At 58.2% G+C, this 23,888-nt stretch overlaps 1 protein-coding gene and 1 long non-coding RNA gene across 3 annotated transcripts in view; both read right to left on the minus strand.

Annotated features, from left to right (window-relative positions):
• Positions 1-15,169, minus strand: part of NOTCH3 (notch receptor 3) — a 35,724-nt gene extending 20,555 nt beyond the window's left edge. The window contains exons 1-17 of the mRNA XM_023246608.2: positions 14,958-15,169; positions 12,342-12,420; positions 8,342-8,484; positions 7,921-8,259; positions 7,705-7,827; positions 7,383-7,616; positions 6,624-6,779; positions 6,348-6,533; positions 5,568-5,681; positions 4,957-5,070; positions 4,144-4,377; positions 3,921-4,031; positions 3,013-3,205; positions 2,785-2,936; positions 2,453-2,566; positions 1,802-1,957; positions 392-617 (exon numbers count right to left, since the gene is read on the minus strand). Coding sequence (XP_023102376.2) covers positions 392-617; positions 1,802-1,957; positions 2,453-2,566; positions 2,785-2,936; positions 3,013-3,205; positions 3,921-4,031; positions 4,144-4,377; positions 4,957-5,070; positions 5,568-5,681; positions 6,348-6,533; positions 6,624-6,779; positions 7,383-7,616; positions 7,705-7,827; positions 7,921-8,259; positions 8,342-8,484; positions 12,342-12,420; positions 14,958-15,075 — 2,792 coding nt within the window. The 5' untranslated portion in view covers positions 15,076-15,169. The remainder of the gene's footprint in view (positions 1-391; positions 618-1,801; positions 1,958-2,452; positions 2,567-2,784; positions 2,937-3,012; positions 3,206-3,920; positions 4,032-4,143; positions 4,378-4,956; positions 5,071-5,567; positions 5,682-6,347; positions 6,534-6,623; positions 6,780-7,382; positions 7,617-7,704; positions 7,828-7,920; positions 8,260-8,341; positions 8,485-12,341; positions 12,421-14,957) is intronic.
• A 5,502-nt stretch (positions 15,170-20,671) lies between these two features.
• LOC123382499 lies at positions 20,672-23,642 on the minus strand. 2 transcript variants are annotated; one of them, XR_006590941.1, is made up of 3 exons: positions 23,290-23,642; positions 21,513-21,580; positions 20,672-21,174 (listed from the first exon to the last, which is right to left on the minus strand). It is a non-coding gene; the product is annotated as an uncharacterized LOC123382499 (long non-coding RNA). The 2 variants fall into 2 exon arrangements; XR_006590940.1 differs by having other exon boundaries at positions 22,189-23,642.
• Between the last annotated feature and the right edge of the window lie 246 nt (positions 23,643-23,888).

The raw sequence follows: 23,888 nt of genomic DNA on the forward strand, positions 1-23,888 counted from the left end.
CCACCCACACGCAGGCCCCGCCTTCTCGGCCCCGCCTGGGTCGGGGCACACTCCCTGACCCCCTAGGCCCACCCCCAGCAGAAGCTGCAGCCCCAGCAGAGGTCCCGCCCCGATCCTGTCCCTTAGCCCCAACTCACCAAGTCCTTGAGAGCTAAGGTGGGAGCCACATGGAGGCCCCGCCCCGCCGTGGCCTGGCCCTGTCGGGGACCAGCGTCCCCTAAGGTGACCTCCAAACAGACGCCCTGACCCTTCCCGAACACTGCTCCATCACGGATCAGAGTTGTGAAGTGGGTGCCAAGCCGAGAACCCCCTTCTTGTCACCATTCCCTCTCGCGTTGCACACCCCATCCGATGCCGGTGTCCCTGAGCCCCCAGCAGAGGCCCCACACACCTGGGGCTGCAGTCGGGTAGGTCCTGCTCACAGCGGAAGCCTCCATATCCAGGTGGGCACGTGCAGGTAAAGGAGGCCACGTGGTCGGCGCAGGTGCCGGGGCCACAGGGGCTGCTCAGACACTCATCCACGTCGCGGGCACAGCGGGGACCAGCAAAGCCAGGGAGGCAGGAGCATGAAAAGGAGCCCACGCCATCCTGGCAGGAGCCACCATTCAGGCAGGGGTCTAAGGTCCGAAGGGAGAAGGCCTGGTCATACACCTGACCCCCCCATCAGCCCAAGCTGACCCAGCCGTGCCTTTCATAGAGGGGAACCAGGAGGAAACCAGGCTGAACAGGGAGCGGCACATTTGGTCAGAGGGATCAGATTCTGTCCCCTCTGTGGTTTCATCCTCTCCCTCATCTGGAAACCCCACCTATGTGCAAGGAGGGAGAGGATGGGGGAACCAAAAGGTCCCTTTGAGCCGCCAAGCACACGCTGCTAGTTAGGTCTGTTTAATTCCTGGGCACAGCACATCAGGCCTCCTCCAGACCAGTGCTGGCCAGTATAGTGGCCATTGGCCACATGTGGCTATTTAGCCCTTAACGTGTACCTAGTCCAAACTGGGATGTGCCCTAAGACACACACTGGATTTCTGATTTTGAAGACTTAGTGTTAAAAAAAAGGATGAATGTAAACATATCTCAGTAATTTTATATTGATTACATGTTGAAATAAATAACATTTTTATATATTAATTTAATTAAAACATATTATTAAACTTAATTTTTTTTGTTGTTGCTTTTTTAATGTGGCTGCTAGAAAAATTCTAAGTATAGATGTGACTTGCACTGTCGGTCTATCAATCAGACAATGCTCCTGGAGGACTTCCTGGGGGCCTATTATGTCCTACTTAACGCATAATGTTAACTTGTTCGCAGCCAGAGGCAGTCTACAGGCTTCAGACAGACCTGTGCTCCAATCCCAGCTCATCCCTCTACTTGCTTCGTGACCTTGGGCAAATCACTTGACCTCTCTGGGGCCTCAGTTTCCATAAAACGGGGAAAGAGTACAGTGAAGAGAAAATGGAAGCACAGGGGCGCCTGGGGGGCTCAGTCAGTTGAGAGTCCGACTTCAGCTCAGGTCACGATCTCACAGTTCGTGGGTTTGAGCCCCGCATCAGGCTCTGCGCTGACCACTTGTTCAGAGCCTGGAGCCTGCTTCTGTGTCTCCTTCTCTCTCTCCCCCTCCCCCGCTCACGCTTTGTCTCACTCTGCTTCTCAAAAATAAATAAATGTAAATTAAAAAAAGTATTTTTTAATATAAAAAAAGAAAGAAAGAAAATGGAAGCACAGTGCTGGGCACACCGTGTGGGCTTAAAGAACATGTTCTCTAGAGCAGCACCCACCCCGGGAACTCCCCTGAACTCACTGGGGTCACAGTCATCGATGTCCTGATCACAGGAAGGGCCACTATACCCCTCGTGGCAGGTACAGCTGAAACTCCCCGCCAGGTTGGTGCAGGTACCGTGGGAGCCACAGGGTGAGGGGCCAGCACATTCATCCACATCCTGCTGGCATCGTGGGCCTGGTGATGGGGAATAAGGTAGTATCTAGGGTTAGAGGGTACAGGGTAGGGTCTGCGAGTACCTGGCCTTCGGGAGGAACCTGAAGGCTGAGATGGGTGAAGGCAGGAAGACGCCATGCTCTCCTTAGCCTTTGTGTGTTTTGTACGTGCTATTCCCAAACTGCCTTCCCCCTTCCCTTTATTTCAGTGGGTAGTGAATGAATGCATTCTGATTGAGGTCAGCCCTTCCAGGGAGCTGCACCCAAACCCTCCACCTGAGTCCTAGCTTCCCCATCCCCAGATCCCTTCCTTTCCTCCAAAACTGATCACATGGGCTGCAATTGTCTGTGTTCTGCTTGGTGAGTCTTTTCTGTCTTCTGTTTTTTCTGTAAGTTTCCCTCTGGGTCCCCAGCACCACTCAGTATGCAGCAGGGTGCAGAGGAGGTGAAGGAGAGGAGGAGGAGGAGGAGGAGGAGGAGGAGGAGGAGGAGGAGGAGGAGGAAGTGGGTGGTATACCTTGCCAGCCAGGAGGACAGGAGCAGACAGGCAGCTGGCCAGGGGCAGACTCACAGTGACCCCCATGCTCACAAGGGTTTGGAGTACAGGGCGATGGCAGCTCACACTGACGGCCTGTGGGGGGCAGACAGAGTGAGAGACTCGTGAGAGATTCCTTGTCCCCATCTCCCCCCAGGGTCCCCACCTTGATACCCACCTCCAAAGGTCCTGGGGGTGGGGGGAGAGGAAAAAAAAAAAAGGCAAACGTAAAGGAGGGAGAGTGCAGCAGGAAGGAAATGAGAAGGAAGAAGGGGGGAGGGAGAGCCTGGGGTGGGAACATGGGGGACACACACCCTGGACACCAGGGGGACAGGTACAGTGGAAGCCGATTCCATCACTGGTGCAGGTGCCACCAGACCGGCAGGGCTGGGATTCACAGGCATCTCGAGCAAGGCTCTGGCTGCATCGGGGGCCACTCCAGCCAGGCTCACACATGCAGCGGAACCTGGAAGGAAAGGCAGTCAGGGAATGCCTGTGGGCAGGGAGGCGGCAGGGGACCAGGGGATGGGGAGAGGCCTCACCCTCCGGGCGCATCGTGGCAGACACCGTGACTGCAGGGTTCTTGGGCACAGGGATGGCTCGTGGGAAGGCAGAGCGGGGGCAGGGAGCCAGGTGGGCAGAGGCAGCGGAAGCCATTTTCCCCATCCACACAGGAGCCTCCATCACCGCACGGGCTGGACGCACACTCGTTGATCTCCACGTTGCAAAGGGGCCCTGGAGAGCACGAAGGCAACTTCATCCCGGGACAAGGACGATGGTGCCAACGGGGAAGACAACCTTGCCCCATTTAGCATGGCCACATCCTTGAGCAAAGACAATCTCATTTTCACAGTGCACGAGCTCTTGAACAAACTAGGGCAGCCACCTCCTCAACCTAGAGCTGCCTTGCCCCAGATCATACTCATCCGCAAACTTAAATGAAGTCACCTTCATTTTCACCAAGGATTACTTTGGCCCCATGAAGAAACATACCCATCCCTGAGTCCGGACACCCTCGTCTAAGTTCCAGGATAACCTTGAGCTGATACGGGGACACCCTCAGGCCAATGAGAGAGCATAGCCTCAGGACTAAGTGTGGACAATCTCATTGGACAAGCATATGCAAAGAGAGGGGCAAACTCAGCAAAAAAATAGGGTGATTTCACCTTTGCCCCCAAAAGACCCCCTTTCTGGGTGGCTCAGTCGGTTAAGTGTCCGACTTCAGCTCAGGTCATGATCTCTAGGTTGGTGGGTTCAAGCCCCAGCTGTGCTGACAGCTCAGAGCCTGGAGAGCCTGCTTCAGATTCCGTGTCTCCCTCTCTCTCTGCCCCTCCCCCACTCATGCTCTGTCTCTCTCTCTCTCTCTCTCTCTCTCAAAAATAAGTAAAACAGTTTTAAAAATTGTATATTAAAAAAAAAAGACCCCCTTCCATGGCAGCCACTTGCCGACCTGTGAAGCCAGGCTGGCAGACACAGTCATAGCGGTTGATGCCATCCCGGCAGACTCCAAAGGTGCAGGGGTTGCTGGCACAATCATCAATGTTCACCTCGCAGTTCACTCCTGGGAAAGGGGAACATGGCAGGGTTGGCCACCACTGAGCCCCACCAGGGGCACCGTTCCCTGTGCCCCTCCAGATGTACGGTTTCTGCCCCAGCCCCGCCTCCAGCCCCACCTGTGGTGCCAGGAGGGCAGCGGCAGAGATACTTGTCCACCAAGTCTAGACATTTGCCTCCGTGGCGGCAGGGCTGGCTGCGGCACTCGTCCACCTGGCTCTCACAGCGTGTGCCTGTGTATCCCGGGGCACAAGCGCAGGAGAAGCTGGCGATGCCATCCACACAGCGCCCGTGGTGGCACGGGTCCGGGGAACAGTCATCCACGTTGCGCTCACACAGAGTGCCTTCGAAACCTGGGCGGGGGAGGGGGGGGGACCAGAGGATCAGGCTCCACCCACTTGCCAAGGTCCTGCCCGCAGCCGTGGCTCCGGCCCAACCCTGGCCCACCTCTACCTCACGCCCTGCCCAGCTAACCAGCAGGAGGTGGGCTCAATTCAGGCTCCGCCCCTAACTCCCTCCAGCGACAGGCTCCAGGACATGCCCCTGGCCAAGACACTTCCACACATAAATCCCATCCCTCGCTGTACCCTGCCTCCAGTCCTTACACTACCAGCCCTGTTCCGCCTCACTCTCCGCTCTGGACTGGAAATGGGGACACACGGGAAGTGCCTGGGGATAGAGGAGTTTGGGGGCGACACGCCCCCTCTACCTTTTAGCACCAAGTATCTGCCAGACCCATTGGCCCCAACTCTAGCCTTACCACTGCTAAGGTCCATCGTTGGCTCCACTCCCTGGCTCTGTCATTGGCTCTACTGAGGTCCTGCCTTGCTGCAGCCCCGCCCCCAAATTTTCCCCAAGGCTGTTATTTGCTTTCTCTCTCTCCCTTGCCCCGCCCCCAGACTCTTGCTGGCCTATCAATGGCCCTCTCTCACCCTCTGCGCAGCGACATTCGTAGCCATCGGGCTGGTCCACACATTTGGCTCCATTCCGGCAAGGTGTGCTGGCGCACTCATCCACATCCAGCTGACACATGGCCCCGCTGAAGCCTTAGGGTAGGAAATGGGACGGACAGAGGCCCAGACCAGGTCAGAGAAGTCACCCTTTGCCAACCCTGCCTTGTTTCGGGTGGGATGACTGTTCACTTAGTTTTAAATTAATTTCAGGGGCGCCTGGGTGACTCAGTCGGTTAAGCGTTGAACTTCAGCTCACGTCCTGATCTCGTGGTTCGTGAGTTCCAGCCCCGCGTTGGGCTCTGCGCTGACAGCTCGGAGCCTGGAGCCTGCTTTGGATTCTGTATCTCCCTCTCTCTCTCTCTCTCTCTGCCCCTTCCCTACTCACACTCTCTCTCTTTCAAAAATAAATATTTTCTAAAAAGTATAAAACTTTTGTAAAAATAAAACAATAAATTGACTTCAATGGTGTTCATAGCATGTGGTTTCTGTTACGATAGCTGCCCACTAACATGGTCTTACAGGCTCCCATCCTACAGCCTTTGCCTCTGCAGGGACCTGTCTTTTTCAGGCTCCCTGGCCAGGGTCCTCACCCGAGGGGCAGGTGCAGCTGAAGCCGTTGACTCTGTCCTTGCAGACCCCGCCATTAACACACGGGCTGCTCTGACACTCATCCACGTCCACCTCACAATAGGTGCCTGTAAAGCCTAGGGAGTGAAGGAGGGGGATTAGGGCGGTAGGGGTTAGCCTCTGGCCTAAAGGGAGAGCAAGTGGGAAGGTATTTCCTCTCCCACTCTAGACAGTTCCCCTGAGCCTTGCTTGGCCTTGACCCCCAGCCCAACCTTAGATTCAGCTTTTGGCCTTATGGTGGACCCTCACCCAGCTGAGGCTCCAACCGATCCAAGGATGATGAGACCCCACATGGGCCTTGCCTTCAGACCGCCCTCTTCCCTTTGCAGTCCTTAGACTATGCGGGGTCCTCAGCCACCAGCCCAGGACCCACCACAGCCTTGGGCCCGGCCTCAATCCCACCCAGACTGTCTGCAGGCTCCACCTGGGCCCCTGGGCCCGCCCTCATCTCACCCCCTGGTCCCGCCCTCATTTCATCCCCACCCTCCGGTGGATCCTATGGCACAGACTCCACTCCCAGCCCATCTGAGGTTCTAAGGACTCCATGTGACCACAACCCTAGCCTTGCACAACGATTCTGCTCTGGCCCAGCCTCCACCTCCTTCCAGGCTTCAGTCTCTCAGGGTCCCATTGCAGACCCAGTGTCACTGTGTGTGTGGGGGGGTGCTCCTTGCTGTCTGCAGGCTTCCCTCCCTCACTCCCAGCCTCAGGCTCCGCCCCCACCACAACACCCCCCCACGCACCTGCCATGCAGATGCAGGTGAACTGGCCTATGCGGTCGAGGCACGTGGCCTGGTTGCGGCAGGGCCCCGATAGGCACTCGTTGACGTCGGTCTCGCAGCGCGGGCCTGTGTACCCACGGCCACACTGGCACAGGAATGAGCCCTGTGTGTTCACACACCGGCCCAGGTGCTCACACGGGTTGGCGCCTACAAGAGCAGGCACCGCCAGTGTGAGTGGGGGTGGCTAAGGACCTGCCTCTCCCCTCCCTCCCAACTCTCAGACTGCACCCCCCTCACCAATGGAGCACTCATCCACATCCTGGTCACATGCCCCGCCGGTGAAGCCTGGTGGACAGGTGCAGATGGCCCGTCCGTTCACCGGGTTCGTGTCACAGATAGCATCCTCGTGACAGGGGTTGCTGACACAGGCGTCATCCAGATGACAGAGAAGCCCTGGAAAGGAACAGGCAGAGTTCAAGGGCGGACGCTCAGCTCTGCCCAAAGGTCCCACATCCCCCACATATTGGTTTGTGCTTTGTTTCTATTAACCTGCAGGGTATTCAGTAGGCTATTTTTCCCAATCATTTATAACGAAAACTTCCAAATGCACTGAAGAGCTAATTCATACACCCACCACCTAGCTTCAACTACCGTAAGCTCTATGTATCTTTTTCCTGAACCGTTTGCAAATGAGTTGGAAACACCCACATATTGTTTAAAATTTGTTGACTCCTTTTCTGATTCTATACCCTCAAGCCTTGGCTTCTGCAGTAGCCTCTCCCTGACATGCCCTGCCCTCCACACCCAAGTCCCCCTCCCAAACACCTTCCCTGACCCTTTGCCACTTGCAAAGTTCCCCTCTCCTCGGTCACGGGATAGCTCTCCATTCCCATGGCTACTGCCCCGGACTGTGGGCCAGCCTCTTCCAGGCTCACCCTGCACCCCATAGCTGGCCTCCAACCTAATCATCCTAACGCTCAAGTCAGACTCCATCCTTTCCCCCACCGTGGAACCATCATTGGCTCCCTGCTGCCTGCAAGGCAAACAGCCACTCACCAGTCTTGCCCATGGGGCAGGCACAGTAGAACGAGGCCACGCGGTCATGGCAGGTGGCCCCATGGAAGCACACGGCCGTGGCACAGTCATCGATATTCTGACTGCAGCTCTCGCCTGTCCAGCCGTTGACACACACACAGCTGTGGCCACCCAGTGTGTTGAAACAGGTGCCCCCGTTGTGGCAAGCATTGGGCTGCAGCTGGCATTCATCCACGTCCTCCGTGCAGAATTGGCCTGTGGCACACAGATACACCAGTCCAGCCACCGGGCTGCAGGCACACCCAAGGTCTGCCACCTGGCTATTCTCGGCCCTGGGGCTCACCTGTCCACTCAGGAGGGCACTGGCAGTTGTAGGTGTTGACGCCATCCACACACGTGCCCCCATTTAGACAGCGGTGCCCTGGACAGTCATCCACATTCACTTCACAGTTCTGGCCCTCGAACCCTAGCAGAGGAAGAGAAGGCAAAGATGGTCAGTGCCAGGCTGGCCTGCTGTCTGTCCACTCCTGCTGCCCTCCCCAGGGAGCAGCTCCCTCACCAGGAAGGCAGGCACAGTCGTAGGTGAGGTCGCCACTCTGTCTACACGTGCCCCCGTTTCGGCACGGCGAGGGAGCGCAGGGCACTGCAGCGTTCTCACACAGTGGCCCCGTGTAGCCAGCTGGGCACTGGCAGCGGAAGGAACCAGGCGTGTTGAGGCAGGTGCCACCGTGGCGGCACGGCCCTCCCACCCGGCACTCATCCACATCGCTTCGGCAGCTGCGGCCCTGGTAGCCAGGCGGGCAGGAGCAGAGGTAGCGGCCATCGGGCCCCACGGAGCAGCGGGCACCATGGGCACAGGGGCTGCTGAGGCAGGGGTCCGGCAGGGAGCAGTCAGGACCTAGAGGGACCAGGAGAAGGTGAGCTTGGGCCATGCACATCCTCGCCTGCCTTGGGGTCCCCTCCCCCAGACCGTGCCTTACCCCGGAAGCCACGGGGGCAGCGGCAGGAGAACCGGGCAGCGCCTGCCACCACCGAGCTCTGGCAGACACCACGGCCAGCACAGGGGCCCGAATGGCAGGGGTCCTCCAGCTGGCACCGCTCGCCCACCCATCCTGGAGGGCACCTGTGGGCAGAGACAGCTTAGTACCGGGCAGTACTAGGGTGGGATGGGGCAGGAGAAGCCCAGACATAGATACACACAGGACCGGCAGAAACACCAAGCAGGGGCGCCTGGGCCGCTCAGCCGGTTAAGCATCGACTGTGGATTTCGGCTCAGGTCGTGATCTCACGCTTAGTGAGATAGAGCCCTGCATCCGGCTGTGCTGACCGCAGAGCCTACTTGGGATTCTCTCTCTTCCCCTCTCTGCCCCTCCCCTGCTCGTGTGCTCACGTGAGCACGCACGCGCTCTCTCTCCCTCTCAAAAATAAATAAACGTTAAAAAAAAACACACACGCAAGCACACAGCCCAACGAACAGGCACCCTCATCCATCCATGCAGCAAATATTCACTGAGTACCTACTATGTTCTTAGCAAAAGGAATGCGGTCGCGAACACAAGAAAAGTCGCCCCCCCACCCCTTATCCTCACAGCCAAGTTGGGCAAAGAGAAGACACACAAATAATGAATTATATAACATGCCGGCATGGGGTGGGGAGGGCCACCAAGAGTTTAGTGGGCTTTGAGCGACGGCCCCAGAAAAGAAATGCCCATGTCCCACAGCATGTGACTCTGACCTTATTTGGAAAAAAGAGTCTTTGCGGATGTAACTAAGTGACAGACATCAAGATGAGATCATCCCGGATTTTCTAAATGGGCCTTAAATCCACTGGCAGAGGGAGATTGGGGAGGAAGTGTTAAAGGCCATTTGAAGACAGAAGCAGATATGAGTGTTGCACCCACTAGCCAAGGAGCACCTGAAACCACTAGAAGGTGGAGGAGGCCAGCAAGGACTCTCCTGCAAAGCCACTGGGGACACACTGGCTGCCAACACCTCGATTTCAGACTTCTGGCCTCCAAAACTGTGAGAATAAATTCCTGTTGTTTCAAACCACCCAGCTTTTTGGTGGTTTGTTATGGCAGCCAGGAAACTAAGACACAGGATAAGGGAGATGAGTGAAGAGGGAAGGCAAGAAGGATATTTTCAGACTGCAGAAGGTACTGTGTGAGGAAGAGCCTTCCAGGCGGAGAGAAACACAAGGTCTCAGACTCCAGAAGACAATCTCTCAGGCGCGCGCGCGCACACACACACACTCGCACACGCAGAAACATACACAGTTGGACATACTGGCCTAGCGAACATTCAGACCCTAAGCCACAAGGCAGTTCACAGCCACAGCTCTGTGTGGACAGACCGTAACTCTCCCACATCCTCCTGGCCTTTCCTGGAGGCACATTCGACCCTTCCTGCCATTGGGAGGGGGAGGTAGACACCAGTTCTGGCGCCCTCTTACTGGGATAGAGTCCTTCAGCCTGCAGCCCCTTCCCCAAACCGACCAAGGCAACCTTGAGTAGGAGGGAAATAAGGCGGTTGGTCTTGAGACCGGAAACCTCCAGAGAGACACCGGCGGGGGAGGGGGGGAGGGGAGAAGCGGGGATAGGAGGGGCAGGGGGACGGGATGGGGGTGTGGGGGGAGTGGGGAGGGGAAGGTTGGAATGGTGAGAAGGCCCAGACCCCGCCCCCGACGCTGCCCACCCCTCGCGCAGTCCCTCCCTCTGGCTTGTCCCAGTCGCTTGGGGCTAGCCTCAGGCAGCTGACTCAGTCCCTAGCGTCACCCACAAGATTCCCCCCACCCTGGCCCCCAGTGAAACAGGCCAGGGCGGGGAAGGGGTCCCGATGGTGTCAAGACGGGAGGGCCCGGCTCCCAGACCCCTCCCCAAAGACCCTCAGGGCAAGGACGTCGGTCACGACTGCACGCCCGACTGCACGCCGAGAGGGGGCGCGCCGCGCCGGGCTCCCGGGATTGCGGGTCCCACCGCCAAGCAGGGCGCGGCCGCGCGGGCCCCCTCCCGACGCCCCGGGCGGGTTCCCACGCTCTGCGCCCCGCTCCCCTGCCGACCGGTCGGGCCGGTTCCAGCCTCCGCCCGCGCCCCGCCCCACTGACTGGGCTTTGGGGGAAACCAAGGCGGGGGGGGGGGAGAGGAGACTTGGTTGGGGGTCGGCGGGAGGGGAAGGGAAGGGGGTGCGGCGAGGGCTAGGAAACAGACACCAGGGCTTGAGAGGCTACTTCGAGGAAGAGGTTTTGGGGGATCCGTGGAGGGGTGACAGATGGGGGCGTCCCTGAAAAGATACGAGTATTTAGAATCTTGAAAGAGACTGGGGGGCTGTGGGGAGTGGTTCCCACGGTCCACCTCCGGGGAGAGCCCGCTCCATCCCGGGTAGTCCGGGCTCCGGGCGGCCGCGCGAGCCGGTGATTCACCTGTTGAGGGGCAGGGCAGCCGCGGCAGCATTCACCTGTCGGCAGTATTCCAGGTGCGGAGCTCCACTGCGCAGGCGCTCAGCTCCGCGGCTCCGCCTCCCAGGTGTGTGGCTCCAGATAAGGTCACTTTTTCCCTCACCTCCCACCATGGCAGACTCCCAACCCGAGGAACCCGCTTCAGCCACGCTGAGCCCCCACCTGGGTGAGCCCAAGTGGGGCTCCAGTCAAAGTACGTGTGTAACTTCAAAAGGGCTCTCCTGGATCTAAAGTCACCCCAGAACCACCCAGCTTGGGCCTGGTAACACATGTTCTTGAATAAATGAATCCGTTAATGAATCAATAATGGCTACTAGGTGACGGGCTATTACTAATGATGATATTAGAAAAGGAATCAAGCATTTCCCCCATAACCTTGAGACGTTGCCCTCTATGGCACCTATTTCCTGAGCCCCTACCATCATCATTATTATTTATGGAGCATTTACTGTAGGCTGAACACTATGCTGAGTTCATCACATCAAAATCAACCTCATAAAGAAGGAGGTACTGCCCCATTTTCCAGATGCAAAAGCTGAGGTTCAGGGAGCTCAAAGCACCTGCTCAGGGTATCCCCGGGACGATAATTCAATTTTTTGATGTTTATTTATTTTCGAGAGAGAACAAAAGAGAGAAAGCGAGTGGGGGAGGAGCAGAGAGAGAGAGAGAGAGAGAGAGAGAGAGAGAGAGAGGCGGGGAGACACAGAATGCCAAGCAGGCAGGCTCCAGACTCTGAGCTGTCAGCACCGAGCCCGATGAGGGCTTGAACTCATGAACCTGGAGGTCCTGACCTAAGCCAAAGTCAGAGGTTTAACAGACTGAGCCACCCAGGTGCCCCTCCCGGAGCCCAGAATTCAAACTGAGCTCTGTCTCCCTCTGCTCAGTTCTTTCCCAGCCCCTGCTCTGCTCCTCCCAGCCCTCTGCCTTGCCTTGTATGATCCAACAACCGAATTCTTGAAATCCTTCATGGTCACAAGCCACGAAGAAGCACCCCTATTTCACAGATGCACTGAGATTCAGAGAGAAGTGACTAACCCAAGGTCATGGCACCCCCATGACCCCCACCACTGTGCCCCCACCACTAAATGTTGATATATGGGAGGATCCAGTTGGGGTACCCTGTACTGCCAAGCCACTGTGATTGGTCCCCGAAGATCTGTTAATTGAATAATAACTACCTCCATCAGAGGCTTTACGTGTGACCTCAGGCGGCCAACAACTATGTGAAGCAGGTGTTAGTGTGCCTGTTTTCCAGACAAGGACACTGAAGCTTAAAGGGTTTGAGTCCCAGGCAGTGGGCAACACGATGTGGGATTTGAACCCAGGCCAGGCGGCCTGCAGAGCCCTTGCTCTTAACCTTACTCAGTTCTTAACCCTGCTTGATTCCAGTGGGGAAACAAGAGGTTACCCAAGCCATACACAAGTAGGAAATGGTAGAGACACCCATGGTGGACACAGAGGCCAGAGGAGAAGACAGACTACCTCCCCACACAGGACCCACTGATGGCTCGGAGCCAGGCACTCACAGGCAGGCAGCCTCCCGGGAGGGCAGCTGGGTGCAGCGACCTCCATTCATACACGGGCTTCCGTCCAGGCAAGGGGGGGCTGTGGTGGGGGGAGGGAGGTGAAGGAAAGTGGGGGGTCAGCCAGGCACCCAAGAAACCCCAGCTCAGAGTGACACAGCCCATCTTTCCCTCCCCCAGGCAACAGCTGCCACGGGCTGGGGGTGTCTCTGTGGGGCATGGAGCCCCCCCATCCACAGTTCCCACGGCCCCCCGCCCCAGCCCCAGCTGTTGGGGCTGCAGCTGTCCCTGCCCGCTCAAGCCCTGGGAACCACAAGGCAGGGGCGGGCAGGAGGAGGTGCTGACTCGTGCCAGATGTGGGGACTCAGGAAGCTGCCAGAATGGGGGGTGCAAAGGCAGGAAGTGAGGGTGCTGAGTGTTAAAGGGAGGTCTGGGGCTGTGTGCCCAGATCCCAGGGTAATGGAGAGGGCAGGGTAAGGAGACCTGGGGCCATGGTTCTTACTTTCCCCGATGTTGGACATCTACTCCAGCTGGGCAGACCTGAACAGGGCTCTGGTGAGAGGGGCCAAGGCAGGTACCCCTTGCACAGCCGACACTGGGTGTTGCAGGGACAGGGTGTGGTTTGAAGGGAGGGGCGGCTGGCACTAGACATGTGCTGCCCTGTCCAGCGTCCCCATCCCTGAGGGCTATGTCCCTCTGAGGTGTGGCAGTCTAACTGTCCCGCCAGACTGGTCTGGGGTGTGGCTGGGTGTGAGCTAGTGGAGAGTTGTGTGTGACGGCAGGTGTGGGGCCTCTGTGTGTGTGTGTGTGTGTGTGTGTGCACGCGCCCGTGCACATGAACGAGTCACAGATAGATGGAAAGAGAGGAGAGATGGAGGGAGACAGAGAAAGACAGACAGACACAAAAAAGGAAACTAGAAGCAGGCTGCCTCAGAGAGGAGACAGAGATGACAAAGACAGAGGGAGAGACAGAACAAGGTGAGCTGGAGAATAGGACAACATGGCCTGTGTCCCCTTTCTCAGGGGACAAGCAGAGACAGGACACTATCACCCAGAGAGGGGCCGGTGGGTGTTTGTGAACTCACCCAGGGGGCCACATGATGAGCCACATGTGTGTGTGCTTCAAGTCCATGGGTGTCCAGATGCCTGTGCATGTATGTGCAGGCTGGATCTGTTGTGGGTCCCTGCATGTGAACCAGTTATCTGGGTATACAGCTGTGCGCCTGTGTGTGACCTGTGGATCCTCAGGTGGGTCTGTGTATGGATTGGATGTGACTGTCTGTCTGCATGTATAAACTGGGTGTGGGCATATCTTGGATCCGTGTCTACATGTGCTCAATGTGTGCAGGCGACGTGTGCAAGGCCCGGGGCTGGTGATCCACGGTACCTACGAACATGGGTGATTGCAGGAGTTTGTATGTCAGTGTGTGAGCTGCGTATCCACGTCTGCGGATGTCGTGTGTGTGCGCACGTCTACATCTCTGTATGTGTGACCCAGGGCTGTGTGTGTGCCTGCGAGTGTGTGACAGGCCATGTGTGTACGCGCTGGCCCCGCGGGGGCGGCAGCTCCTGCCCGATCCTGCCCGGTTGGGCACCCGGCTGGGCGGTGGAGGCCCTTCCCTCCCGGCGCTGAGCCCCGCCGCGGCTCCCCGGGACCCCGGACCCCGGCCGCTCGGCCCGCGTCCCTCTTCCGCCGGCCAGGCCTCCCTTGGGGGTGTGCGCCCCCGCAGCCCCCGCCCAGGCCCCGCCGCCCGTCCCGCTTTGTCTGGCAAAGAAAGCGCGAGGCCGGCCGGGGGGGAGGGGGTGTCTAGACGGCGCGGCCATTGTCCCGAGCGGGGGAAGGGAGAGCGGGGAGGGGGAGGGGCAGGGGGCCCGGGCCGGCTGGGGAGGGGCTCGGGCTGCGGGGACTGGGCCGCTGGAGCGGAGCACGTGGGCTCGCGCCCCCCGCCCTCCTTTTCCCTCCCCTCGCGGGGGCGGGGTCCCGGGGCCGCCAGGTCCCGGCGGCCGGGGGAGGGAGCGGGGCCGCGGGCGGGGAAAGGGCGCGGGCGCCGCTGTGGCTCCAGCTCCGACTCCAGCTCCGGGTCTTGCCGCGCTCCGGCCTGAGAAGTTTTCCCCGAGTTCAGAGCTCCGAGAACTTCGCGCCCCCCTCCCCGTCGCCCGCCCCTCCTGGCCGGCCCTGGGTGTGTAGGGGGGCTTTTGTGCGAGGGGTCCCCAGCCTGGGGGTCCTGAGGCTCCAGTTCGTGACCTTCCCAGGACTCCGGACGGGCGTGCATTGGGAGCGTGCTCCAGACCCTTGGTCCCCCCAATCTCGCGTCCCTGATCCCTGCACCTCAAGCTCCCAGCCCCTGATTCCTGGGTCCCTTCACACCCCCCCCCCACACTCTGATCGCTCCCGGGCCCGTATTCTGCGGACCTCTGGGGCCCTGCCCACCCCCCCATTGAGTCCCTGCCCCCCCGGGATTGGCACGTAGCCCCCGGACTCCTGTGCTCACAGCCCCTGATCTGGTCCTTGGCTCCGAGGCCAGCCCTCCAGCCCCAGACTCCGGGGTCCTTAAACTCCGCTCTTACCCTCCCCCAACCCACCCACCCAGTCCCGACCACCAGGTCCCAGCCCCTCACCTGCAGCCCCGGGCCCCGCGAGCAGTAGCAACAGGGGCAGCGCCCGCACGGGCGGCAGCGGTGGCGGCGCCGACATCGGGCGACGGCGGCGGCGGCGGCCCCGGGTCCCCGGCCCCATGGCGGCCGGCCGCGACCCTCCCTCCTCCCTCCTCCCTTCTTCCCTGGGCTCCGGGCGCGTCCCGGGCCAGCCTCCGCGCCGCCAACTTCGCCAAAGTGAGGCTGCCGGGCCGCCCCGCCCCCAGCCCTGGGCGGCTCGCCCCGCCCCGGGGCCGGCCCTGCGCTCCCCCGCCCCCCTACCCCCACCCCAGCCCGGCCTCCCGGGGTCCCTGCCCACCCTCCACCCACACAGCCAGGGACCCGCAGATCCTTGGAAATTCTGGCCAGCCATGCGGTGAGGCGTGGGCTGAACCCACACTGACAGACACACCAGCTTCGTGAACACCCACGCTCCCAACACACACTCAGAGCCCAGGGACGCACACAGAGCCAGGGCACAAACACAGATCCACAGATCCTCCCAAACTGAGGCCAGGCACGTCCTAAGAATCTCACGCGCACACAACCACCCTGCCCCATTGCAGACGTATGCACAGAGCTTCATGGGGACTTAAGATATAAAACACAAACCCAAAGCTCAGGCCCAGCCAGGCCTTGAGCCTGGGACAGCATTTGCAGCCTCAGACCTCAGACACACATTAGGAAGGAGACCCATGCATGTGTGCGCGCACGCTCTCACACACACACACACACACACACACACACACACACACACACACACACATACACACACACAATCTTCTTACTCTCAGCTCTCCTGGAAAGCACCCCTCTTCCTCCTTACTACCCTGTGTGAACCCCAAAGGTCCACCCCAGCCCCCAGCCCCACCCATTCCCCTCACAGCTTCTCTGCTGCTCAGCCTTGCTCAATTTGATCAACTGCCTTTTCCCAAATCAGTCATGCTGCAAAGCCGCCCCGCAGCCCACTTTGTCCATGCGGCGATAATGGGGACCCCGAAAGGCCCCAAGCCCAGCCCCGGAGGAGCCCTTATTCCACGGAAGAAAAAGCCCGACACAGACACCAGCAGCTCTGGGGGTTCAGAGCTGGGCCAGAGGGAGGGACAGAGTGTGGGAGGGCCACGCAGAGGGGTTGGTGAGGGCCCGGCTTGAGGGTAGTTACTGATTTGTTCATTCATTTATTCAACAGGTGGGTATAAATCTCTGGCTTTATGTCTGGCTTTGTTCCAGGGGCTGGGGTATACCTTCCTCCCCCAGAGAGGGCTCCCCAAAGGAGGGTCCAGTGGAGCTCAGCCGGGAAGGCTGAACTAGAGAGGGAAATGGCAGCAGAGACACAGGTTTGCACCCACAGGAGGAAGCAAAGAAAGGAGGAGGAGTGGACAGACCAGGGGTCACAAGGGCCACCATGAGGAGGAGGAGAAAGAGGCCAGGCTGTCCCCCATGGTAATTTGGCTGCAGGGAGGAGGGATGGGTTGGGGATAAGGCGCTGAATCCGTGGAGCCTAGGGGTCACCTACAGGAGCTGAGCATCCAGAAGCCACGGTGGGAGATTTTCACCAGAGCAGCCCAGAGAGCTTCAGGCAACTTTTAACCTTTTTATTTTAAAATAATGTCAAATGCAAAAAAAAAAATAAAAAATTAAAATAAAATAAAATAATGTCAAATGCAGAATAGCATAATTTCCACATGCCCTTTGTCGGGATTCGCCAACCCTTTCCACGCTTTGCCACATTTGCTTGATCTGGATCGGTTCCTCAGCGTTTCCCTGTCTCTTGTGATATTAACATTTTGGGAGAATAGAGGCCACTCATTTCTCAGAATGTCCTCCAGCGGGCTGGCCTGCTCAGTCCTCCCAACCAGGGAGTATGCCTTTGTCCAGAACCACAGAGATGGTGCTGGTCCTCCCCAGTGCCTCGGATTAGGAGGTACTTGACATTAGTTCCCAACACTGGGGGTATTACACTTCGATCACTTGTGTGAAGTTGGCCAACTTTCCCTACTATCAAGGGACTATTCTCTTCCCGTCCCCTCCTCCCATAATAAATATCAGTAGCACGTGGGGAGATACTTTGAGACGATGTGACTATCCTGGTGCCCATCAAATGTTCACCCGCTGGGTTGGGCACATATTTATGATTTCCTCTGAGGATTTTTGAAAAACTTGAGACAAAATTCACATAAAATTAACCAATTGCCATTACAAACTTTTTTAATGTTTATTTATTTTTGAGAAAGAGAGTGTGAGCAGGGGAGGGGCAGAGAAAGAGAAAAAGACAGAATCCGAAACAGGCTCCAGGCTCTGAGCAGTCAGCACAGAGCCCGACGCGGGGCTCGAACTCACAGACCGCGAGATCATGAACTGACCCGAAGCCGGATGCTTAACCGACTGAGCCACCCGGGTGCCCACTCAGCATAACGTTTTTTGAGGTTCATCTGCCACCATGGAGCATGTACCAGTACATCACTTGCTTATGGCTAAGACTCCACTGAATGGCTATACCCTATTTTGCTTATCCATTCATCCATTAATACCTTGAATAATTTTTAAATGCTGGAAGAGGAAGAGGGAAGGAGACAGAGAAGTGCTATTAGTGAGAAAGAAGAAGCATGAAGGGCCGAGGGTGACAAGTGAATGGCCGCAGCCTGGGGGCCAGAGATGATATGAGAACCCAGGCCTGAGTGACTCCAGGCCACAAGGAGTACGAGGGGTGGGGGTGGGGATCGGGCAGAGAAAGGGACAAAAGTTGCACAAGAAAGAGCGCAGCCTGACTCATAGTGAGTGTACTGAGTCAATAGACCCTAGGGCAGGTGCAGCTCAAGTCTGTCCCTGTGCCCATCACCCCAGGAGGAAATCCAAGCCCCTGGGCCCTGCTTTCAAAGCCCTCAGACTGGCCTTACCCTCTGCAGCCCCTCCCCTCTCATCATCACACTGATTCAGTGTCCCTCCTCACCCAGCAGGCCTTGCGCTCTTCCCTCTGCTGGGACACCCAGCTGGTTACAGGGACCCTTTTGCTTCCTCCCCAAGCAGGAACTCACAGGGAGTGTTCTCTTCAAAAATGTATTTTCTTGAGGCGCCTGGCTGGCTCAGTCGGTTAAGTGTCCGACTTCGGCTCAGGTCGTGATCTCACTGTTCCTGAGTTCAAGACCCGCGTCGGGCTCTGTGCTGACGGCTCGGAGCCTGGAGCCTGCTTCAGATTCTGTCTCCCTCTCTCTGTTCCTCCCTTGCTCATGCTCATGCTCTGTCTCTCTCTCTCTCTCTCTCACGTGAGATCTCTCTCATGATCTCACAATTTGTGGGTTCGAGCCTCGTGTCGGGCTCTCTGCTGTCAGCACAGAGCCCCCTTAAGATCTTCTGTCTCCCTCTCTCTCTGTCCCTCCCACACATATGCTCTCTCTCTCTTTCAAAAATAAATAAACATTAAGAAAAAATTTTTAAATGTATTTTCTTCCAGTTATAGGCAATGCTCTGCTATTTCCCACAATGCTACCCCTTTGCCCATGCTGGTCTCTCTTTCTGGTGTGCCTTCCAACCCCCCATCCCTGTACCTGGTGAACTCCTTTTATTCTTCAAGGTTTCAGCTCCAGGAAGCCCTCTCCGCCTCCCAGACAGAGCCCCCCTGGGCTATCCCAGCACCCTCCTGCTCTCTGTATCAGCCTCACACACAAGGGGTTGGGTATCTATGCCCTGCTCTGTATCCCCACCTAGACTGGGAGCTTCCCAGGAACCAGGCGTCACACAGCATGGTCTGGGCACAGAGAGGGTGACATGGAAGGGTTTGGTGACTCAGGAATTAGCTGAAGGTGTTAGGATGGCCAACTCAGAAGGGCTGCCACTGGGAACCCAGACCACCCTCTTAAGTACATTCTAGAAGTCTGGGGGTCCAGAAAAAGGTTTGAGGGTCCAGGGGCAAAGGTAGGGGCTTCATGAGGTGGGCTAGCTGCTCCCCTGACCCATCTGAGAAAGGACTTTTTTGCTGGAATGGATGTCCTAATAGGTGCTGAGCTCCCCATCAGAAGGAGCAACCAAGGAACTTGGACCCCCACCCCCTTTTGCTAGGCAGAAAGCCTAGAGTCTGTGACTCTGCTGATCCAGTGGCCTCTGGTCCATAGCAAACAGAGAAGGAAAGGGAGCAAAAGTAGTGAAAACACAGGCTGAGGCCAGCATGAGGGGCAGTGGAGACAAAAGACAGAAAGACACATTTACAGAGCCCCTACTGGGTGTCAATCCCATGTCAAGTCCCCATGACTCAGCAAGTAGAATGCGGAGTCCTGGCTCCAGGATCCTGCTGCCCTCCAGCCACAGTGGCAGGCCCAGCCCAAGGTGTCAGGACCCTTGGGGGACCGGAGAGTCTGGAACGACCATTCCCACAGCCTCGCAGTGGGATTCCACACAGCTCCCAATGTGGTGGAGATAGGGGGTGAGCCCGAGCCCTCTCCCCTGCCCCTGATGGCCGCCTTGGCCCAGGACTGCGTTTCTCCTCAATGAGCTCAGTCCCCAGGGACACAGGTCCTGGGCCCAGGCCAAGACACAGCTGCCGGGCCCGGGCCGATGACCGGGAACCTGAGAACGTGCCCTCAGCTTCTCCTCCAGGGACCACAGTCCCGCCCTCTGCACCAAAGCTGGGGCCAGGCCCTCAGGCCCAGACAGCGGGCCACGGGAGCCAGCAGGGGTGAGGGCTGCTGGGTGTGGGCCCTGGGCAAGAGTGGGAAGGCAGGACTCCAGGGGCTGTCGGCCGTAGACCCGACCAGCTCTTTTGGCCACTGTCTCCCTAGGGCCTTCTCATGCTCCAACCCTCTATGGCTCCCCACTGCCCAGAGTGACACCCTCCTCAGCTTACTTGGCACGGGCTGCGTCCACCATTGGAAGCTCTTTTCTCATACCCTGCAGGCTCCGTTCACTCTGCCCCTCCAGCTCTCCTCACCTTCATTCACTCATTCAACAAACATTCAGTCATTCAACAAACGTTTTACTGACAACCAACCACAGGCACAGCTGTCAAAGACAGACAGGCTCTTGATTTCAGCTCAGGTCACGATCTCTCAGTTCGTGGGATCAAGCCTTGCGTCGGGCTCCATGCTGACAGCGCGGAGCCTGCTTTGGATTCTCTCTCTCCCTCTCTCTCTGCCCCTCCCCTGCTCACGCTCTCTCTCTCACTCTTTCAAAATAAGTAAACTTAAAAAAAATTTTTTTTTAAGTTAATAAATAGAAGAAAAGAAACCAGAAGGCAAACAAATAAGAACCATGGACTGTGGCAAGGCGGGAGGAGAGATTTCAGTGACAGGGGCAGGCAGGACAGGCCTCACCGAGTTAGGGGACGTTACAGCTGAGACCTGAAGGAGGAGAAGAAGCCACACAGGAGCAAACAGCCGGAGGAAGGGTGTTCCAGGTAGAGGGAAGGGTGAGTGCAAAGGCCCAGAGGAGGAAGGGTGAGGGGGCCAGAATGCTGGGCACACAGTGACCGAGAGCTGGGAGGTCGAGGAAGACGATGGGGGCCAAGTCTCAAGGGTCTGGGATTTCATTGCAAGCACAGTGGCCACCGCTGGAGCGTTTTAGCAGGGAGAAGCTGATCGGAGATCCCTGTGGAAGCTCTGCCTTCCTTTCTCCCAGGGAGTGGTCCCTGGGGCCTCACACTAGCTCCTCTGGGCTCCCATGACCTCCCCCCACCCCCCCCCCCCCCCCGCCGCCTACCACATGATCCCTCCTGGGTGCCCCTCAGATTCTGAGCTCTGTGGGTGTCCGTCTTGCTCCCTGCTGAATCCCCAGTGTCTAGCCTAGAGCCTGGCCCACAGTAGGTGAAACAACTATCAGTCGATCGAATGAATCTACCAAGCACATTTCAGTGCAGAGCAGGAGCCAGGAGGTGGGACTTGAATGTGCCCATTGGCAGCTCTGAGACTGCCCCCATTAGATCAGGGCTCCGCCAGAGGAAGGGATGCGGGCTGGGGGCTGGGGGAGGGGCGGTTCTTGGAGGAGGAGATGGGGGGGTGAGAACTGAGTATGGAAAAGAGTGAAGAGAACAAAACTCACTTCTATTGAGCAGCTGCCGGCCCTGCAGCTCTGGAGGTGGCGGTGTCCCTGTCGTAGGACCCTCCACTGGGTGGGACATCGCTGGGCATCTTGGCCTCCCAGACCCTGGGCTCAGACCGCTGGAGTCGTCCGTGTGCACAACCTTCCTCCAGACCCCATCTCCTCCTGCTCAGGTCTGAACCATGATGCCCTGATGGCCCCTGCCTGTCCTTGGCTCCCTGGCCCTTGAAGCTTGTCCTCCTCCCTGTAAGTGTGGCACTTGTCCTCCCTCCCTGTCCTCCTGTTTCAGAGAAGGGAAATGCCTCCCCAGGGCTTTTCATTACCTCTTCCTTTGGCTAGAGCTTGAGCCCTCTTCCACGACAAAGTGAAGTTCACAGGAATCTGCAGTGAGTGCTCCTTTCACGTTGCCCCACCCCCAAGCTCCTGACTTTCTCCCCCTCACCCCCTTTTCCCCACGCCCCTTCCCTTCATTCTTCCCCTCCTCCACTCCACTCCGTGCCCCCAGAGGCTGACCTCTACTGGCTGCATCAATGGACGGCCTTGTCCTCTGGCTTCCAGGTGGGTCTGGCCAATAGGAGGCACTGGCAGAAGATGAAACCAAAGGAGAGAACGGGGTATTAATCCTCCTGCATCCCTGCCTGTGGGGTCAGCTCAGCTAGTAGCACCCCTTGACCAAAGGCCCTGTCTGCATGAATCTGTGCTTGGGTTCTAACATCCTTCTTTCCCCTTGTCTGGTCAGGGGGACCAGGAGATGGTAATGGCTCTCCATGGTTGCTTTGCCCCTTTGGTTTCTCCAAACCCTGCTCACTCTATGTGGTCCCTGTAGCAAACCTGCCTCAACTTACCCCATTTGAATGTGCCACTTATCTCCTCTAAGCTCACAGCTTGGGGTCCCCATTCTTCCCTCCTCACTCCTGCTTAAGGGTGCTCGGGACATCCAAGTCCTGTGTCCTCTGCTTCCACGTCTTCCCCCATCCCAAACTTCCCTCCCAGTCTCAAGGAACACTAAATTAGCTGTGCGTGGAGGCTTCCGTGGGTTGGAGCACATCCTTGCAGGGGTTAGCTCCAAGGCTGCTTCCTCCAGGGAGCCTTCCCTCCCACTCCCCAAGTGTCCTCCCCACCCCCCCCCCCCGGGTTGCTTATTCCACTCGAGCCCGGCTCCGCCTCCCCTGCCCCTCCTCTGGTGTACCGCCAAAGTCTTTGAGCCTGTGGCAGGACAGATGAACGAGTGAATGAATGAATGAATGAATGGCTGAGCGACCGACTGATGAATGAATGATGGAAGGCGGTCTGGAGCCGGGAGCTCGGAGCAGGGGAAGGGAGTCGCCGAGCCTGGGAGGGATCTCAGCCGGGCCGCCTCCCTCCAAACCCTCCGGGTCCCTTCTCCGGCCTGGAAAGGATGCGCGCGCCCAGCCCCGCCTCTGGGAGAAAGGCGCGCCCCGATTGGCTCAGGCTGGCTTCGGCCGAGTCACGAGTCTCTATTGGCTCGCTAGCCAGGACTCTGCCCAATCACCGCGATGAATTCCCCCCCACCCCCAGACTCTGACTCCCTCCCGCCTGCAGCCGAGGAGGCGGAAGACGGCGCTTTCTTGTTACCCTGGCAACCGTCAGCGGACCTGTCTCCCCAGCAACTGTCCGAGGCCTCCCGTCAGCCTTCGCCTGGGCCCCTCCAATCACCCAGACAACCGCTACCCGTTCCGGTCAACCATCAGCCCTTTCCCCATCACCCTGGCAACCGTCGCCAGACCCACCGCCCCCTGGACACACCATCCTCATCCTGCCCGCAGGCCTCCTCGGCCCAGACCTCCACCCCAGGCTCCGAGGTCGCGGGGTCCCCTTCCCCTCCGGCCCATCTCCTCGACCCCAAGGGGCACTGTTCCCACCCTGGAAGTGGGGGGGGGGCCCGAGGTGGGTCGGGCGCTGGGGATCCCGGCTCCCGTCGGGCCCCACGGGCCGCCCGTGCTGAGGCAGCGCATGGCCCCCCAGCTGTCTCACCACTCGCACTCCTGCGTGGGACTGTCCGGCCACAACAGGGAGCTTTTCAAAATGCAAGCCATGTTCCTCCCCTGCTGAAAACTCTTCCCTGACTCCCCTTGAGAACCGAATCCAAACTCCTCACAGCCCCTGGCGGTCTAGCTGTGGCCTCTTCTCCTCTCTCGCAGCCACTAATCCCCAAGTTGTTACTCCAGTAGCCTAGGCTTATTTCCACCTCCAACCTTCCTGTTTACAGCTTCCCACTCCCTGAAGCGTGTCCCCCAGCTAGGAAAGCCTTTCCTGAGTCGCCACTCACCTAGCTCTCTATGCCCGTTCTGTTAACTCCAGAGCAAGGCTGTGTTGTTCACTCCCCAGTGCCTAGATCAGTGCCTGACACACGGGATGAATGAAAAGGATGTTATGTTAGAGACAAGACAGTACAGAGGGGGATGACCAACAGGCAAGCTTTAGCCAGCCAGACCCATCCCAGGGATAAGAGAATGTATTTCTGAGGTTGCAGGTCCCCAGAGAGATTCATCAGCATTCGTCATGACATGGTCCCCAAAGGCCAGGCAAAGGCTGGGGAGACAGAAGGGCCATGGCCAGCCTGAGGCTGGATGATTCACCCTCTACTTGTCCCACCCTCATCTGGAGGCTGGAGCCAGAGAATCCCCCCCCCCCCCCCCCCAAAGAACCAGCGGAATCTGTGGTGAACTTGGAGAAGATTCCAGGCGCTGGAGAGGCAGGCCTCAGACTTCAGATGGCGGTCATTCAGGGAGCCAGTCCCTTCCTGTGCCCTGTCCAGAATCTCAAACATCCACCCTAGCATAGCCTAGAGCTGTTTTTCCACGAACCTGAGACAGGGATCCCAGGGATCTTGCCCAGGCCGCACCTAGAGATCTTGACCTTACAGGG

Source organism: Felis catus, chromosome A2, assembly GCF_018350175.1.
Source record: "Felis catus isolate Fca126 chromosome A2, F.catus_Fca126_mat1.0, whole genome shotgun sequence".
Classification (NCBI taxonomy): Eukaryota; Metazoa; Chordata; class Mammalia; order Carnivora; family Felidae; genus Felis; species Felis catus.